This window comes from Microtus oregoni, unplaced genomic scaffold, assembly GCF_018167655.1.
Source record: "Microtus oregoni isolate MIOR12 unplaced genomic scaffold, Mior012 000026F_ref0000081, whole genome shotgun sequence".
Classification (NCBI taxonomy): domain Eukaryota; kingdom Metazoa; phylum Chordata; class Mammalia; order Rodentia; family Cricetidae; genus Microtus; species Microtus oregoni.
In genome coordinates, this window is record NW_024543085.1 from 32,264,274 (window position 1) to 32,283,592 (window position 19,319).

A 19,319-nucleotide genomic window follows, 5' to 3' on the forward strand; every position below is an offset into this window, starting at 1 on the left:
AACTGGTAGCCACCATGACAAAGGCCTTGAGGTAGCTAAGAGTATTAAAAACAAGAACAGGATTTCCTTTCTGATTTCAGCAACTGTGATGCCCAGAGGATGCCACCAACCCTCATGGCTTCTCTTTCTCTTTCTGTCACAGTACTAGGTAAAAACACCACTGTAGGGAACACATATCTTAGGGAAGTAATTGAAGCTTTAATTTTCTGGTTGAAGGACTAAGAGAGGAATGACTGCCCAGAGGAAGGAGCTCAGAAAGTGGCTTCATAAAGGTTTCTGTGCATGTCACTCAAGGGTTTTGCGCCAGGTTGCATTTATGTGAATGCAATCCCAAGTATCAGGCCATTGACTTGAAGAAGCTAGAAGTTGGACTTGGGTCCTATACTGGTGACATGGTATGGAAAATGCTGACCAATGGAAGAACACCAAAAAGCATTTTTGAAGAGTGTGGGAAATCAGAACTTGTAGCTTGAACTTTATCGTGTCATCTGCTTACTAAGGATAAAACAAAAACAAAACAAAGAGACTCAAGTTCTTTACGGTACCAGAACAAGGTCAAACAAAATGAACTCAATGGGAGTAGAAAGGAGGAAGTAATAAAGGGCAAAACTCAACCAAATTTTAAATAGGAAAACATCCACGAAAGGCAATGTAATCATCAGACAATTTGAGAGGGTAGGGATAAAGTAGAGCTCTGCCAAGACTGCCGGATACATTGGATTACAAATGCCACAAATGAAAGAGAACTCTCTTTACAGACTCCACAGAAATAAGAGATAAGGAAATTCTTTTCACAATTCCATACATGTTAATTTTCAACATTCAGGAAATGGACGAAGCCTTTGAAAAATCAAACGACTATGAAAAATTCACCCAGGAAAGATAAACAACCTGAATAGTACTAGAGCTTCTAAGATAATTGTATCTACTGCTTAAAGGTTTGTTACTTTTTTATTTCCTGTGTGTAAATATTTGTCTGCATCCATGGACGCATACTGTGTACTTGCTGATTCTCAGGGAGGCCAGAAGAGACTGCCAGGTCCTGGACCTGTGACCTGTTGAATTCCCACCTCTCTCTCTCTCTCTCCCCCCTCCCTCTCCCTCTCCCTCTCCCTCTCCCTCTCCCTCTCCCTCTCCCTCTCCCTCTCCCTCTCCCTCCCCTCTCTCTGTGTTTGTGTGTGTGTGTGTGTGTGTGTGTCCAGCTCCTTCAATCTACAATTTAAAGATTGAAAGAAAAATCCTGATTGCCAAATGATCTCACTCATTGATAAATTCTAACAAATAAACGATGGAATCTTTTGCAAACACCTTGCTAGAAAATGCTTCAACAAAAGAAATTTACAGCTGGTGCTGGGGAAATGGTTCAGCAGTTCAAAGTGCTGGCTGCTTCCCTGGGGGCCTGGGATGGAGTCCTTGAACCTACATGGAAGCTCACAACCATCTGTGATTCCAGCTTCAGGGGACTGATTATCCCTTTCTGGACTCAAATGACACCAGGCATTCATGTGGTGAAGAGATATTCATGCAAGCAAACACACACACATAAAATAAATTAAAATTAACCTCACAGCAAAAAACGAATAATTTCCTAAAATCAAGAGCAAAGCAAGGGTTCCCATTCTTATTTAATATCATACTATACCCCCTAGCTGATACAACAATGCAAAAGAAACATAGGTATACAGATTGGAATAAAATAAGCCAAGCGATTCCAATTGATAAACTGGAGGATGCTGACAAATTCAAACTAAAAATAGTTCTTAAGCTGGCACACAGGATATAATTAATATAAGGTCAGTGCATAAGAGTCCACGTTATTCTATAGACTATCACTGAGAAATTGAAAATCAGCACAAAATTAAAATGTCCAAAATTATCATTAAAAATAGACACAAAAATGAAACAACTAGGTACAAATCCAATAAAACATGCACAAATCTGTGTGTTGACAACTACTATAAGGATGGACAAAAAAATCATTCCAGGATTACAAAGCTACAGCAAGACAAAGACACAAAATAAACAAAACCCCAATAGTTCTTATATTGGCCTACAGATTCAGTACGATTCCAGTCAAATATCATTAAGATGTTTAAAAACATAGCTAAATGGTGGATGAGACATCTGTATTAATTACTCCCCCTAATCCATGACTCAGGGAAGACCACAGAAGAGAGGGTGGAGAGAATGTAAGAGCCAGAGGACTGGATGAAATAAGCAAGCAAAATTCTGTCTTGTAGACAGTCCCTGGGAGGGAGGGAAGAAAGAGTAGCCTATGTAGTTTGGGAGGAAGGTGTGTTAAGGGAGCCTAGAAGGGGAGGAGAGGATTGAGTTGTGGATGTGATCAGAATACAATGATTACATGTATGAAATCTTCAAACAATAAATAAAAATACTGTTTGAAAAACAACTGATCACCTAGTCATCATTAAAACTTTTTGCTGTAAAGAAAATTATCGTAAGATTGAAAACACAGAGAGAATATTTGAAAGGCCTGAAATCCAGAGTAAGCATAAAAGTAAATTCAACAGACAGAAAGCAAACGGCTAATTAAAAAGTAACCAAAGAGCTATGGGCACAGCTAAGTCAAGAGAATACTTGCTTAACAAACACAAAACCCTGGGTTCAGTTCTCAGAATCAAATATAACCTGTCAGTTGGTACTCAACTATAATTGCACTCCTCAAGATGTAGAGGTAGGAACCCAGGGTTTCCAGGTCATCCTAGGTTATACTGTGAGTTGGAGGCCAGTCTAGAATATAGGATACCCACTCAGAATCCAACCAACCAAGAACCAAAAGACTTGAACATTTGCAAAGTGAATAAGTAAATGACAAACAAGAATGTGGAAAGATGTTCAGTATGATTAGCCACTTGGGAAACAGACGAAAACTATCATGAAACAAAACCGTACTCCCACCACAGAGATTAATAGTTAAAACTGATGGCGCAACCATCGGCAGAACGCCAGAAGCAATAGGGCATGATGAGAACGATCATCATCGCTGGCTGGAAGGTAAAATGGCAAAACCACTCTGGAAGCAATTTTCCATTTGCTCTCTTAGGAAAAGCAGATCTACTTGCCATGTGGATCTGACCATCTCATTTCCAGACATTTAACCTGAAGTAATGAAAACTTCTGTTTATACAAAATCTACTCATTAATGGTTTGAGCCATCTTAACAAGCATTTCAAACTGGCAAGAACCCAGGTATCTTTCAGTGGGTGAATGGAAACAGTCACAGAGTGGAATGCAGCTCAGAAATAAAAGCCAACAAATGACTGATCCGTATGACAACTTGAATAAATCTCAAAGATGTTATGTTCAGCTCAAGTGGGTTACATAGTCTTTGGTTCCACCGTGGTGGAATTCTCAAGGCCACAAATCTATGGTGATCAGATGTTGGGTGATAAGAGTAACCGATGACAATGGGGTGGTTAACAGGGCAGGATTGCAACGAAAATTAGTGACACACTAATCTGTGTCTTGGTGACGATGATAGTTATGTGAATTCACACTTGCTTTAAAACTCACGGGACTTTGCCAGAAGAAAAACTGTTGCAGCATATTCATTTCAAATATTAATAAAACAAAAATCAGCTCTGACAAATACACAGTAAAAAGCTGCCAACATAGAAATACAATTCAAATCTCTCTCCTTGCTGCCGTGTTGAATTGTAATTGCACTGTAGTCAACTCAATTAGGTCTGTTGCTGGTGTGTTCATTCCCCCCAGGGCAGAACTTAGCTTTTTGATCTCCATGTCTTTAATATCCCAGAGTATCTGGTGTCTGAAGGATATAGCGTTGAAAGATGAAGATGGTGAGTCAAATATAAATGCATCACATGATTTCACGTTCATGTCGGAAGAGCAAGAAGGAAATAGAACCCAGTGAAAAGCGGCTACTAAAGAGTGAGAGAATTCCAGAAAGCCCCATTTTGAGGTTTCATATGCTTTTTATCAGGTGCTAAATTGCAGCAAGTGGCTGAAGGGGTTAGCACCATTCTTCACAATTTAAGAAATGAAGCTGGCACGTGCCCTTCAGTGACTACTTCCCTTTGAACGTACTTCATCACATAAAGCTTATTCATTATTTAAGCTACACTGTAAAAGGTGCGCATAAAAATATTCTCAGCTTAGCGTTATCTTACTTAGCCAATGGAGCGTTAAATACTTTTGCTTAAAACCCATCAATTCATAGGTGGCCATAAAGGATCAAAATATTGCATAATTCTAGGCGTTGGAGAGATGGCTCTAAGGTTACGAACATGTACTGCTTCTGTAGAGGATAGCGGTTCCATTCCTACCACCCACATCAAGGTAGCTTGGAACTCCAGCTTCAGCGGATCCTGTTGTCCACTTCTGAACTCCATAGGTACCTACATTCATGTGCACATGCCCCTCCACGCACACACAATTCTAAAATAATAAAAATAAATCTTAGGAGTATTCCATAGTGCTGAAATTTTGTATGTGTTTGGATTTGAGTTTTATGTCATGACTCCTGACAATTGATGTCTCATCTACTTACACATTAAAAAAAAAAGTCACCAGAAAACCAGAGAAAAGGATGTTTTCCTGAAGAGGTACTTCTGACCGTTTCCCGGAGGCAATGTTAGCTTGAGGAGCAGCAGAGAGGCCCCTCCAAAGATTCAAAGAGCATCTGTTTGAAACAGTTTCTAGATGAAACAGAAAACCAAACCATCTCAGGTCAGGATGCCAGGTCTGGATAACCTGCACAGAAGCAACACCGTTAACAAGCTGAGAATGTCTGGGCTTCTCAAATAAGGTGGGCAGAAGAGGCTAAGCCACCGCTGCTTCATGATGTAAAGGCACGAAATGAGTGGTTGTGCTTGGGATTCTCTCCCTGTCCTTGTTCTATTTGACAGATTCTACCACTGGTTTCCATATTCCACCAAAATGTCCTAAGTGTTTTTTGCACAAACATTCCCATCTGTTGTTCAAAGCTGAAATATCTATACGCCGTAATAGCAAGACACAGATGTGAAATATTTTCATATTAATGCTACAGTGTTAAAAATAGCCACACCTACTTTCTGCTCTACCCGTGGAAACAAACACCATTTATGCCGCCGTAGCAACTCACTCCTGTAGTACAAAATAAACAGCCCCACTTAAGATTCAATGTCAAAACAACCCTGCTGGGGATAGGAATTCAAACACTCCCATCCATTTCTGTGGTTGGCATTCTTATTTCTTTGATCTATAGAAGGTGCCCCTAAAAGCGCGATCAGAACACTGGCAGCCAACTTTTTTTCAATACCCATTTCTTGAGGGGCCTACAGAATTTTACCCTGCAAACGTCAGCAGATTGGACATGAAATACCATTACCCTGTTGGGTTTTGATTGCTCGATTGTAGCTTGTGCTACATACAAGTATTAAGTGGTTATGCTGATCACTAACTCGATCTGCAATATAAAACAGTGCCTGGAACTCAGCCAGGGAAAAAGAAATATTCCTCAGTTAATATGCAGTTCTAAGAAATGGAGATCTGTAAGGATTCCCCCAGTTAACACATATTTCTAATAATGGGGATCTGTAAGATGAGACAAGATCAGGTAACTAAGCTTTGGGAAGTACTCTGCAGCACTGCTGGACTTCGGACTTCACACGGTTCCTCATACACACATATGTTCCTACTCATTAACCCCGCCACCCAATTACGGCTTGGTTTCCCAATGCTCTGGGAAGAGGTCAGGAACACAAAGATTTGTAGGGCAATATTGCCAATCACCTCAAGTAGGCCAAGTCTGGTGTGGGATATACACACATTGAGAGATCAGGTAATGAGAACAAAATTAAACTTTAAAAACTCGAACAGGTTCATCAACCGTGAGCTCCAGCGAGGTATGAGTGACTCTGATAGCAAAGAATCAAGGAAGAATTCTTTGAAAAGGTGATCACTCCACTGGGTCTGGAGAAATACACAGACTCCAGACAGACAGAAGGCAATATGAGTTTGGAAGCTTGACTGCCTGGGTTTTAGTCTCCGTCTATGACTTGTTAGTGTGGTCGTGGACATGTATGCAGAGGAGAGCATGCTATTACACATACATAGTATCATCTTGAGGATAAATGACTTAGCAGAGGCGAAGCATAGTACTTGAAGCATAATAAGCAGTAGGTGACAAATATTATATGGGGCAAGGAAGAAAGACAAATCAGCATTTAGCACCAAAAGTGCTAAAGTAAAGTCCTAAAACTAATATTTCCATTTTGTTTATTCAGTTTCACCAGAAAATGAAAATACCCTGGAGTACATTGAGCATAAACCTCCAAATATGCATAACAATAAATTTCTGCTAACTCAGTTGAGAGCTCAGGGTCACTCATTATTGTATAACAGCTGTGGTTCTTTGGCACAAAAATAAACTCCACACACAATGTTAGGGCCACGAGTACTTCCTTAGATATATCCATAATGAGATGTGCTAACTGTCCTACCAAACTCTGAAAAACGATGATGCTCAGTATAGACTGTTAGACCAATCCACACAACCATGGGCCCTGAAGCCTCTTAGAAAAAGACGAAAGGGCAAATGCATAGGGTGTGGGGACATACGAAGCACAAAGAGCTCTGCTGCTCCGTATCACATAAAAGGGGGGGGGGGTCTGAAAGCATCTATGATCAGGTGGGCCCCTCATCCGAGCAGCAGACCTGTGGAGAAAAAGGATGCCGCAGGTGACCTACCCCTGAGGAGGAGAAGTTAGGGAAAGAGTGTCAAAACAGAATGGCACTGTACTCACATGGTAAAGGAGCCGGGGGGAGCAGACACCCGCCGCAGGTCCGCAGCTTGCACCTGATGGATGCTAGAGGCAGCAGGGAATGAGCAGCGAAGACAGAGTCAGCAGGACAGCGTGGACAAACAAGGAACAAGCCGGGGAGAAAAAGAGAGACATACAAAGTTTAAACAGAAATTAAATGAGCGCATCACCAACAGCGATGAAAGAAAAAAAATAAGTAAATAATAAACAAAAGGAAACCAAGCCAGCCATGGAAATAATCCAGAGAAGCCAGTGATAGCAATGAAGCCAACAGGACACACGGAAGCAGCTAGTTCCAGGCAAGCCACGAGCTGGAGCACAGGGCCAAGGCAGGAGGGTGGGCTGTGGGCACAGGACTTTGGCTCCAGGACATTCAGAACAACTCAAGGACGAAGGCACAGGCTTCTTCATCAGAGTGGGAAGCCAGCACCACCGACTCCTGCTTGAGGAGACGAGTCAGTCCCATCCTTGGACCTTGCCTTTGAGATCCATCAGAGAGCCATCTTGAAAATAGGGGCTCAACTACCTTGAGCTTCTTTCAGCTAAACAGCAGAGACTTTCTGAGAACTCCAGCAATCCTTTAAAATAAAATCCCATTTCCATCCCTTAGGTGCCTTAATTTCACCCATATTCTGTGTACAGATGTGAAACCATAAACATCTCCCCTTTCTCCATTCTCTTGTGATGGGAGAGCTCACACATGCTATTAGAAAGTAGGCATTGCACTGTTTAACAAGCTGAACCCCCAAACGCACTCTCACTTCTGCATCATCCTCTTCCTCTCTCTTGTTTAAACTTCTCTGAGCAACAGCCCCCCACCCCATCCTCTGTCTACTGGTACATACATTCTCCAAGAAGGTCACCCACGAGTTTATGCCAGTGTTCTGTCCACATTATCTTCAAAGACTCTCTGTTAAAACCAATAAATAGCAAAGGATGATGGAACCCCGATGCCCAATTCAAAATTAGCTAACTAGAACTCTTGCCTTTTTGCAAAACGACCATCTTTCACAATTGCTAGTGAAGTTAAGGGTAACAGCTGAAGACCTCCCTTAGGCACCAGTTATTTTAAGCTTCTGACCTCCTTCAATGGTGCTTCATAATACAGAACATAACTGAAATGTATTTGACTATCATATTGCCAAAGTATTAGTTTTAAAAAAAAAACCTAGACAAAATCTCTGACATTTTGTGGGGAAAATATTTACTGGACTCCATAATCTGTGTAGATTCAGATGTTACAATAAAGTATGCTCCCTTGCCAATATGGAGTTAATGAACACATTTTATTTTGTATATTCTAATAAAGTTGGCATTATTTTCTGGAAAGTATTTTTCCTTTCTTAATAAATATGGACAGAGTGGTATCATGAAGGCTTACTATTTAGCTGTCTCCCATGGAGACTCCTTCCGATTATCCATGTAACCACCTATAAATGATTCAATATTTGTCCTAATCTTGTAACAAAACATCCTTAGAACACATTCTATATTACCTCTATAGTCGTAAAATTTTTAGATAGCTGTTAGCTTGTTAGTAGTTTTGTAGAAATGTAGCAGAAATCGAAGTATAATGGAGTTCATGTGGGCATCATGGCTTCAATATGTGTTCATGTCTCAGTGATGATGACAGGTACCAGGCATCTGGAGAGGAAAAGCCTAAGGCCTCTCCACAGAGCAGAGCAGGGAGAAGCCCACAGATGACGGATGCACTATATTGACAGATGATGTGATAGGAACATCACCAAGAGGTACAGCCAACTGCTAGAATTAGCTAGAGGATGGTACTTGGTGGAAGTGATGCACAAGTTGGATTTCGCACTGTGAGCAGGACTGGCAGATGAGAAGAGGAAGAGGCCATTGTGAGACGAAAACCCAGGGGCAAAATAATGATGACTATGAAGAAAGGCGATAGCTCCCGGGGACAAAGGAGAACAGGATGAAGATGGCAAAGACTAAAAACCATTCTGAAAATAAGGAACATGGGCTTTACACTTTTTGGAAGACTATTCTAATTGGTGGAGAGGAACAACCATCTTTCTGAAGAAGGGAAGCGGAGTGAGCCAGAAACTGAATCAGTAGCAAGAGCATATTAGTAGTTCCCTGGTATAAGAAGAGAAGGTGTGCATTAAAGATTTGAGTGACAGGCTGAAGGTGGGTTTCGAGGAAAGTGCTAGCTAACCTGCTGAGTGTAGAAGAGTGGAGGTGAGTGAGCCTGCTCCAGGGACCAGAGGCATCATGAATGAGCACGGGGTGAAGAACAGATGCACATGGATCAGGAGCAGGAGGAAATGCACAGGCAGTAGAGTTAAGAGTCTGGTTCTTCCTATGTAATCTAAGGTGGCCACAAAACCTCTTCAGGAAAAGACTGGCAATTACAGTGTTTGAGGAATAGTCTTCAGTTTGGGAAAAGAGTCAAGGCTGAAGTCACAGATCTAAGATTCAACGTCCTAAAGAAAGAGCAGATGTGTGGGACACAGCAGCATTCAAGGGAAGAAGAGGCAGTTCTTCAGGGAACAACAGTATTAAAATAGCAAGTGTTCCCAGGTAAAATGAATGAAAGGAGCCCAGTTCCTTAGATGAACCAAGTAGCTAGCATCCCTTCATTGGGAGCACACACACCCATGCATATATGCACACATTTGCATATATATATATGTACATATGCATACACATGAACACACACACACTGGCCTTTGAGATAAAAAAATTTATGACACTGTAAACCAGTTGTCTGCCTCTTCTAGTAAGAAAAATATATACAAGCAAATTAAGCAAATGAAACAGTTTCAGGAAAGAAAGAAAGAAAGAAAGAAAGGGAGAAAGGAAGGAAGGAGAAGAAAGCAAGGAAGGAAAGAGAAACAATGTAGGCAGGAAAAAAGGGAGACAGAGAAATAAAGAAGTAACATGTTTTTAAATATCTCTTCTGTCATATAATGGTAGACAAGACAGAGAGAAGTTCAAAGGCATAGAAGGTTAAAGAAAAAGTCCTAACATCAAGGTTGACTTTAAACTTGAAACTCTACTTGGAAATACAGAGGAAGAAGTTAGATCTTACAAAAAAAACAGAGAGAAAGACGTGTTTTATAATGAAGTAGAAATTAACTATAGAGATGAAAAAGGATTAAGGAGGGCGAAAGCCAGGCTTAGTGAAAGGTATGATGTGATAACCAGGTTTATTCTTTTTTCTTTGAAAATGTATTATCAGTATTGAGTTCCTTAAAATACAGTGTTGAATATTAGTTTTATATATAGTAATAAAATATCTCTTATTTTCCAAATTTTAGTTACTTTTTTTTAAAAAAATGAATAGTGTGCTCTGACTCCCATTGCATACAGTCTCCTGTGTGACATGGGGCTGTTACCATGGGAACACTACGCCAAGTAGAAAGTGTCAGCATCTTTTTAAATGAGGTTGCTCTTGGCCACCCATACAATTAACTGCAAGAAGTGTCATCTGTCACACATGCCATGAGGACAAAACAAAACACTCATGTGTATTTACTTTGCACATAAACAAAGCCAAATGAACTCTGAACAACAGGATTACCTAGAGAAGTCAAATTCTTTCTTGACGGAAGCATAAAAGTTGTTTGAAACTGAACACTTGAAAACAGTTTTACGCCTAAGAAGGTCATGAGACCGTACCCTTCACTTCAGTGATAGCAAACTCATTGAGCTTTATTCTATCTTTTCCATAGATGATCTCTAAGTGGCCTAGGCACCTCAGCCACTGCACAAATCCAGAGGTAGCTTTCCATTTCTTAGTTCTGAGGTTTCTACCACACCGGGTGTCATGGTTTGACTACCATTTCTAGAAGACATATGGAGACCCATGTACAACCATTGACATCTTGTCTTTCTTTAACATATAAACTCAACAATTTCGTCTTCAACCTAGAAGAAGGAAAAGGCAGCAAGGACGGAAAGCATCAGCAATGCGCCAAGAGTTTTGCCAGCTGCAAAATGTAAATAAAGCAAGAAATATCAACTCAGAGTAAAAGGAGTAACGGAAGCTGTAGGACACAACCAGGACAATGTTCCAGGAAGTCCGGACTCCAAGAACAGAGGAAGCGGACTTCTCACGCCAGCCTCCAACTTAGAAGCGGATGCCAGAAGCTGCAGTGCCTGGAGAGCGCTGTCTGCTGCTCTTCCTGAGCATATGCTGCCACGGAGAGAGGTGACAGGAGCTGCGGCACCTGCGTCATCAGATATTCTGGGAACTTGTGCAGATTCTCACCTTGACTTCATGATCACATGGCCAAGCATGCCCCTGCCTTGCAGGCACCGCCAGGAAGCTAGCCATTCAGTATGACAGGTAACCATGCAATACAGAGAGCAGACAGGAGGTGCACCTTTGAGGTCCCTCACTGTGACAGAGAATGACCCAAGACTAAGCCCTTAAGCGACCTTAGGCATGATGACATGATATCTAGAAGGTACTCAAAAAGATGACCCAAATCCTCTCTTTTCTCTCCAGCTATCTCTCCAATCCCAAACAGACAATTAAGATACCAATTTGAGTAAAGGACACTAGAAAAAAAAATATGTTCTATGTTACCTATTCTTCATTATCTTACCTTGTATCAGCTTACCAAAACACCTAAAAAATAAAAAGTATAGGAAGGACGGGCTACTGGGTGTTTAAAGTAAACACAGTGAGTCAAATTAAGTATGGACAGTAGATGCCGTTTTGAAAGGCAAAACTGAGTCGAGGTCATGGGACCCCAAATAGAAAGGGAGGGAAAGGCATCACTCGTTGACAGACAGAAAGAAAAGCAACACAACACGGGGTAAGTGACAGACCTCCCTAAACCAAACTAAAAATTAAAACCAGTTCATCTGAGCACAGTAGATTCCTAAGTGGTCAGTGGAGGAAAATCATCTATCTTACATACAGCAAAATTTACCCAAAAGAAGGTTAAATAACTAGCCAATAAAAAGTAAAATTGATTGCCCGTGTTCCCATGAGAGCAGTCTAGGGCCTCTGGTGCTTTCTTGACTTCTCTCCCCTTTCCAACACAGTGAGGTCCCCAGACCATGCACATGCTCTGCCACCTGCTTTCCCGTGTCTCATTGTCACCCAGGAAGGCAAGCCACGACTCACTCATTGAGCAAAGGCATGGAGGTTCTCCGCTTGCTCTTCTGTACCATGTTGGCCTGATTCCTCAAGGAGATCCGAATCATGGCGGGTGCCAACCTACACGGCTCCCCATCTACTTGCATGGGGATGGACTTGTAAGTCAGAAGCATCACTTCCCGACACTGGTGCAGCCTTTCTCCATGGCCCCCAACTTGCAGGGCAGCCTATCCAAAGAAGGCAAAGAAGAGCCGAGAGTCAGTGGCTAGTATTTTAGAGAAGTCACACCTAAAGCATTGTAGATAACCAAAAGCCTCTGTTAGCATCATTAGCCATCAGTAAGGCAAGAACGTGAAGAAACCATAGCTACAAATGAATCACATCTGCAAAGCTTCTGGGGAACTGTAACATAAACTCCCACAGATAAGCACTTTGCATTTTACCCAGTATAAATCTAAATGTAGCTGTGCCCATAAAAGGAGGAATACATTTTCATGCATCTTGCATGTTTGGGTTGCATGTTATACGGCACATATAAAAGTCAGAGGACAACTTGCAGGAATGGATTCTCTTCCCACCATGAAGGTTCCAGGTGTTGAATTGTCAAGCTTGGTGGCACATCATGGGCCTTTATCTGCTGAGCCATCTTGACAACCCTCATGTCAAATTAATTGACACCAAGCATTCCTCTGTGTTATCTATTTCCATTAAGTAACTAATGCCAGAATAATAAAAAATAAATAAAAGCGACAAAGTGCACCTTTACCAATTTCTACACTGAATTACTAATGTTTCGGTGTACAGTATATCCTTAGTAAGTTTTAAAACTTAGACAAGATTTTTCTTTTTAACTCAAACCTCTTAAAATGATTTCAAATCTGCTTTAGTAAATACAGGGATAAAAATAAAAATGAGTTACTCAATTTAAGAATTTAAAGTCTAAAATCTAACCCAGTATATATAGGAAATCAACTCTGTAACAAATTTTGAAAAATAAACCCTCAAATATAATTAGAATGATGTGAAAGATTATAAAGAACCAATGGATATTTTACTATCCTTATTATAGACAGAGTCAAAATATTTTTTTTAAAACATGTGATGAAAATACTGGTGTTCGTACATCCACAGAGATGGTAAATAAAAAGATTCTGGGAAAAACATGTTCATCGTTCTCAGGACACGACTATGGATGTAACACTATAGCCTGTTGAGTAAAGGAGGGGCAATGAGGACATGACCTATGGACGAAATAACATAGCCTATTGAGCAAATGATGAATAATTTAGCCAAAGGTGTTGGGAATAATTCTCAGGACATATAGAAAAATATAATCAATATAATATGCCATATCATAGACAAAGAAGAAATAAAAAAAGAAACATAAAAATTCCCAATCTGAAAGAGAAAGTGAAGTATTTATTCCCTCTTCCATAGCTTGGAGTGTTGTTGTTGCTGATGATGACATTGCTATCGTTTCTTTTTATCGGAAGATGCTGCTGTGCAGCTAGTTCTGAACATGGAGCCTCACTCCTCCTACTTCAGCCTGTATAGGGCTGGTATTTCAGACCTGGGCCACCACACTCAGGCCCACTGTTTGGATCTTGAATGCCCTCTGAAATCAGATGTGTTAAATGTGTGTTTTCCAGCCCATGCCATTATCCTCCAATAATAAAAATAGCAGAATCTTTAAGGAGTGGAGCTTTGTGGGAGTAAGTTAGACAACTGATGTCATGTCTTTGAGGGGGATATCAAGACCCTACCCCCTTCTAGTTTGCCCTTCCTATGACGTGCCCCCACCATTATGTGCTGTCTTGGTATAAGCCCAAATGCAATGCCCAAGTGACCACCGACTGAACTGTGAGCCAAAATAAACCTTCCTTTGAAGGCCAACTATCCAAGACATTTTTCCACAATAACTGAGCCCCTCTCTCTTTTTGAAGCATCCTCTCCAGCAGTGGCTATTCCTCCTCTGTGCTTCCATTCCCAAGACACCTCTCACTCTTTGACTCACACAAACAGCCGCAGCAACAGGCCCACTTCTCATGGAATAAGTAACTCCCTTTCAAAATACTGCTTCCTACTTTACAACTCTCAGGATAAAGACAATCAACAGGCTTTTCAGATGGCCTTGTCTCCAGAGTTCTAACGATTATCTTATGTCTTATGCCCTTGGCTCCTTAGGACTCAAGCCACCCCGTTTAATCCCACTCTCTTTCCAGCATCTGGAGAGACAGGGACTCGGTGCAGCTGGTGACTTCTGAGCAGGTCATCTACAGGCTGTCCTCTTATGGGTTCTTCTAGCATCCTCTAATCAACCTTCTGTGCTTCAATAGCCTCAGAGAAACTAACAATACAAGTTTCTCCCTCTCCAATGCACTACGTGAGTCAAGAAGGAAGAAATTCCACCTAGACAACTAGTAGTGACATCATGATCACTTAGTTCACAATTGTGCTTTAGTAAATAAAGACTGCCTGAAGATCAGAGAGTAAAACAGTCCCGCTGGCCAGCCTTACAGGCCAGATTATGAGAATACACACCTTTAATCGCAGTAGCCATGGTGACATGCACCTTTAATTCCAGTAGCCACACTAGTTGCCATAGAAACTGGGCGGTGCATGCCTTTAATGACTGTTGTTCATGCCTTTAATCCCATCCCTAGAGAGGATTATAAAATGGGAGGAAATTGTTCTCAACAGACAGTCTCATTATGAGATTCCTGGAGGCAGAATTACCATTTTCCGACTGAGGTCAAGGTAAGGGCCAGTGGCTGGCTGTTTTACTTTTCAGATCTTCAGGTTGAACCCCAATTTCTCTCTCTCTGAGTTTTTATTTTATTTTATTTATTTATTTATTAAAGATTTCTGCCTCCTCCCTGCCACTGCCTCCCATTTCCCTCCCCTCCCCCAATCATGTCCCTCTCCCTCGTCAGCCCAAAGAGCAATCAGGGTTCCCTGCCCTGTGGGAAGTCCAAGGACCACCCACCTCCATCCAGGTCTAGTAAGGTGAGCATCCAAACTGCCTAGGCTCCCACAAAGCCAGGACATGGGGATCAAAAACCCACTGCCATTGTTCTTGAGTTCTCAGTAGTCCTCATTGTCCGCTATGTTCAGCGAGTCCGGTTTTATCCCATGCTTTTTCTGAGTTTTTATTAACCATGTTTCAATGTCCCGCATGAGCTTTAACAATAATTCTCTTTCCATAAGACTATGTCATTAATTTTTATTGCTCCTCCCCAATTTCATCAAGAACTAAAGTGAACATCAGCATGCTGGAAATTTCCACTGCACTAGATAATGAAGAAGTCTAAGCAGCAACAGTGGCAGAGGTACTTCCCCAGTGAGTTTCCATATAATTAACTACTTCGAGAGGAACTAAACCCACCTCCCTTTCCTCAGTTGAGAAATGATTTGGGAGCCGGGCCGTGGTAACACACGCCTTTAATCCCAGCACTCGGGAGGCAGAGGCAGGCAGATCTCTGTGAGTTCGAGGCCAGCCTGGTCTACAAGAGCTAGTTCCAGGACAGGAACCAAAAAAAAAAAAAAAAAAAAAAGCTACGGAGAAACCCTGTCTCGAAAATCAAAAATAAATAAATAAATAAATAAATAAATGAATAAATGAATGATTTGGGGTTATTGATATAATCTCTTTCAGTGCTAGTATTTTGTGATTCTAGGTTATGCCTATAATTCAACAATATCATGTTTTCAAATACAACGTCCCCACATCTAGAATCATGGCTCCTTCTTTCTCTCTATCTGCCATGGTATTAATGTCCAATTGTTGTCGTCAAAGAAAAGTGGGGTAATTTAGGAAAGGTGGGGAGTTTATCTGGAAACTCTCCTTCTGGTCATTGTATAAGAGAGCTAAAATCCACTAATAATCTTACTTGTATTGTGTTTGTAAATCTCCTTTTAATGACAAGACTTTGAAAAATCCAAGTACCCTTTCCCCCTGAGAGTAATTTTGTGTATGTGCCTTTTTTTGTTGTTCAATAGATATAGATTCTAACCAGTACTAACAGGTTATTACTAAGGTCATAACAGGACAAAGAAGAAGAAAAAGGAAAAATAATGCCTGATATATTTCATAGTCTTAGAAAGAAATTAACCTGAGGATCTATGGTCCAATTTATAGAAAAACCTCTATGTTTTAAATCTACTTGAAGAAATAATTGCTACCTTAAAACTGTAATATCCTGAAAGTTAAAATAGTGACAGAATCAGCAATATTTCCTGAGAAATGGGATACGGTAGATATGAATAAATCTGGGAAGAAACACATGCTGCTGATATTTTTAACTCTCAACTGTTAGTATTCGTCATTTATAGCAGACATGTTTTGTATCTAGAAAAGGAAGAATTGAAAAAGGCAAAGTTAAAACAGTATGTACTAGCTAACAATAAAACAAAATTTAGGTTACATTCGATAAATCATCTACTTGGTAGATAATCAATGGAACTTGACATACAAAGAAGACACTGATCCATTAAGAAAGAAAAAAATGAAATGATCTCACAGTAAAGATCAGTAACAAATTGTATCCTACAGGAAGGAACAGGTCACTGAAGATGGAAACAGATCGATAAAAGTCACTGATCTCAGCAACACAGACAGGAATGTGCCATGCTAGCCACCGTCTGTGAGACAGTAATTAGCAAACACTTAAACTAAAGCCATAGGGAATGGATAATAGAGCAGACAGTATGTGGATAAAAGTCAACCTTCAGTTTCATGGAAATCAATTAGACTACGGAAGACTGAAGGCCAAGAAAACCACTGCAGTGTGCAGAGCAACGCCCGTGCCATCAGTACCAAATGATGCCTGTGTTCTAGCAATGAAACCACACACAGCAAACGCACATTTTCCCGTGTGAGTAAACAACGGATGTGAAAGAAGCGCAGCTGCCCTGGCTTACTGAAGTGAGGACAACATAATCAATCTCAAAGATCCTTGTAAGGAAAAAGTGAGGTGAGAGGAGAGAGCCAAAGAGAGATGACATAAGAACGGCAGGCAGCACGGAGGGGCCGTCAGCCAAAGGATGCAGAAGATCACAGCTCCACATTTCTCTACTACATGTGATGACCGCACCTCTGTGGTCTAAAGCCACTGCTTGTGGTCTAGTCTGTTTATAGTCTGACTCATAGAGAGGGAGATGAATTACTGCCTTTGTGACCACAGGAGAACACATCAAGCTCCAACAGACAGTTCAAATCTATTGGTCACATATATGGCCTGGTTAAATTGAATGGTTTACAAAACAAAACCAAAAGTCACAAGTTTATAAAGGGGACAGTAGACTTGGAAGGTGGGTTTGGTAGGGACAGGGATGGAGGGGAGAAAAGAAAGGTGCAGGTGTGGACAAGACCAATCTAAATACTGTATTATCTACACGGGCAAAATCGTCCAAGAACAAAACTATGAGAAAGGCACATTAAGCAAGACAGTGCACACTGATGTAAAAATGAATGGATGGAAGGAAGTAGAATTCAGGAAAAGATCCAAGACAATCCTGCAGAAGAGGAAACTTCACTCAGCAATAATACTGGAGAAAACAATACATGTGTCTAATGGATGAATACTACTTTGTTAGATGCCCTGGAACAGGAGTTATAGACAATTGTGAGCTGCCATATGGGTGCTAGGAATTGAACCCAGGTCCTCTGGAAGAGCAGCCAGTGCTCTTAACTGCTGAGCCACCTCTCCAGCTCCTGAATACTACTTTGTTTAATGCACAAAAGTTTTCTTGAGATCAGCTATTTACTTAGACCTGAAACTTTGAACTATAAATTATCAAGGAGACAATAAAGGAGAATATCTTCCCAAGATAACTCGGAATGTATAAAGATTTTTAAGTAAGTGAATGCGCGCACGCGTGTGTGTGTGTGTGTGTGTGTGTGTGTGTGTGTGTAGCCCTAACACAAATTAAGCATAACTTATAAAACCAGAGGTCACCAATGTGTACAAGGAGAATCCAAGAGGAAGTAGGGCGTTAGGGTGGGAATGCTAAAGGAGGGACACAGACTAATGAAAATGACGTAAACACTGTGCATTTGTGTATAAAATTTTCAAAAAAAATATAAATAAAATTAAATAAAAAAGTGTTGAAAAGAGAAATGAGGAACACACACACAAAGCAGACAGGATTTATTTGCAATAAATACGTCTCTCAAAAGACTTGTATCTCCTGCAACTCAATAATAAAGGATGAACTATTCACAATCACATAAAAATAGGGACTTTTCCAAAGACACAGTGTAATCATGAAGATAGCCTGTCTTTTCTCTCATTTGTCTTGGTTAGCAGGCTGTCACTATTTGTTCCAGAGTTCTGTGACTTTATAAGACATATCTAACTCCTTCGTGCATTTGTTTTCCATCGCCACTTTTATTATCTGTAGTTTTAAATCCAGATCAGCTCTTATTATTCTGCACATTGTGACTGCGTCAGTAAATATTAAAGAAAGCAGTTTTATAATTTTTACTAGGAGTTTTCAAAACATTTATCTCATTGAATCAATGCCTTCTGCCCTAGGAATTTGTCATAACAACTTCAACTCAGAGTTCACACGCAACATTAATTGCAGGGTTATTTATGACACCACACATCAGAAACATGAAAGCTACATAAAGGGAGGGTTATTATGTAAATTGCGCTGTACTTCTACAATGGAAGCGTAGGTTGCCACTTGTAGTAGGCTTTTGTGCTAATGATTAAATACAAAGAAAGACACTGCCGTAGGGAGAACAATGCCTACCGCCATCCGGATGCCATGGTGTGTGAACCTCTGTGTGGGTTTCCATCTGCTTTGTTATGACAAATCCCAGGAAAGAAGATACTGACTCAATGAAACAGAAAGAAAACTCTTGGTAAAATTATAAAACCACTTTTTAAAATTTATGGTTGTTTTCAAACATTAAAACAAAGTCACTGCCAGGAAACCCCCTGGAACACGAGCAACGATCTGCAAGTGTTATGATTAGGTCAGCTCTTCTCACGTCAGTTCTTACGCTCACGCACAACATCAAATGAGCAAACACGGAACATTTCCTTTTCTAAAAAGTACAAGACATCACATCATGGAGAAGTATAAACCCTCAGCCTGGGAATCTCTGTCTTTTTTTTTTTTTCAGACTGAACAACGCTTTGCTTTCTTCATCCAGATATGTAAAAGAACTTACACAGTTTAATGTGAATTAACAGAGAGATAAATGTGCCGTCTTCAAAGTGGAGGAGCCTAAAGTCAGGGGGAATGGCAAGTGAGGGGCCCGCTTCTTCATGTGTCTCATGCTTTGAACTGTCTTGAACAGTTTTAAATTACTGAGAAATAGACTCAACATGAAAGGCCCTTCCCAACCATAATAGCAAAAAATTGTGGCAGAAACAAATACAAATTATAATGCCTGATTATGGGTTCTGGAAAACCCAAGAAGGCAATCAGGACCCAGT

General features: G+C 40.7%; 1 protein-coding gene across 7 annotated transcripts in view; it reads right to left on the bottom strand.

The window, feature by feature from the left end:
• Dgki (diacylglycerol kinase iota) overlaps nt 1–19,319 on the bottom strand; it is a 448,005-nt gene that overhangs the window by 153,476 nt on the left and 275,210 nt on the right. For 5 of the 7 annotated variants that reach the window (XM_041675727.1, XM_041675726.1, XM_041675725.1 and 2 more), the window contains 2 exons: nt 11,896–12,095; nt 6,771–6,833 (listed from right to left, as the gene is read on the bottom strand). In XM_041675727.1, coding sequence (XP_041531661.1) covers nt 6,771–6,833; nt 11,896–12,095 — 263 coding nt within the window. The remainder of the gene's footprint in view (nt 1–6,770; nt 6,834–11,895; nt 12,096–19,319) is intronic. The other 2 variants (XM_041675728.1, XM_041675724.1) reach the window with 1 other exon arrangement.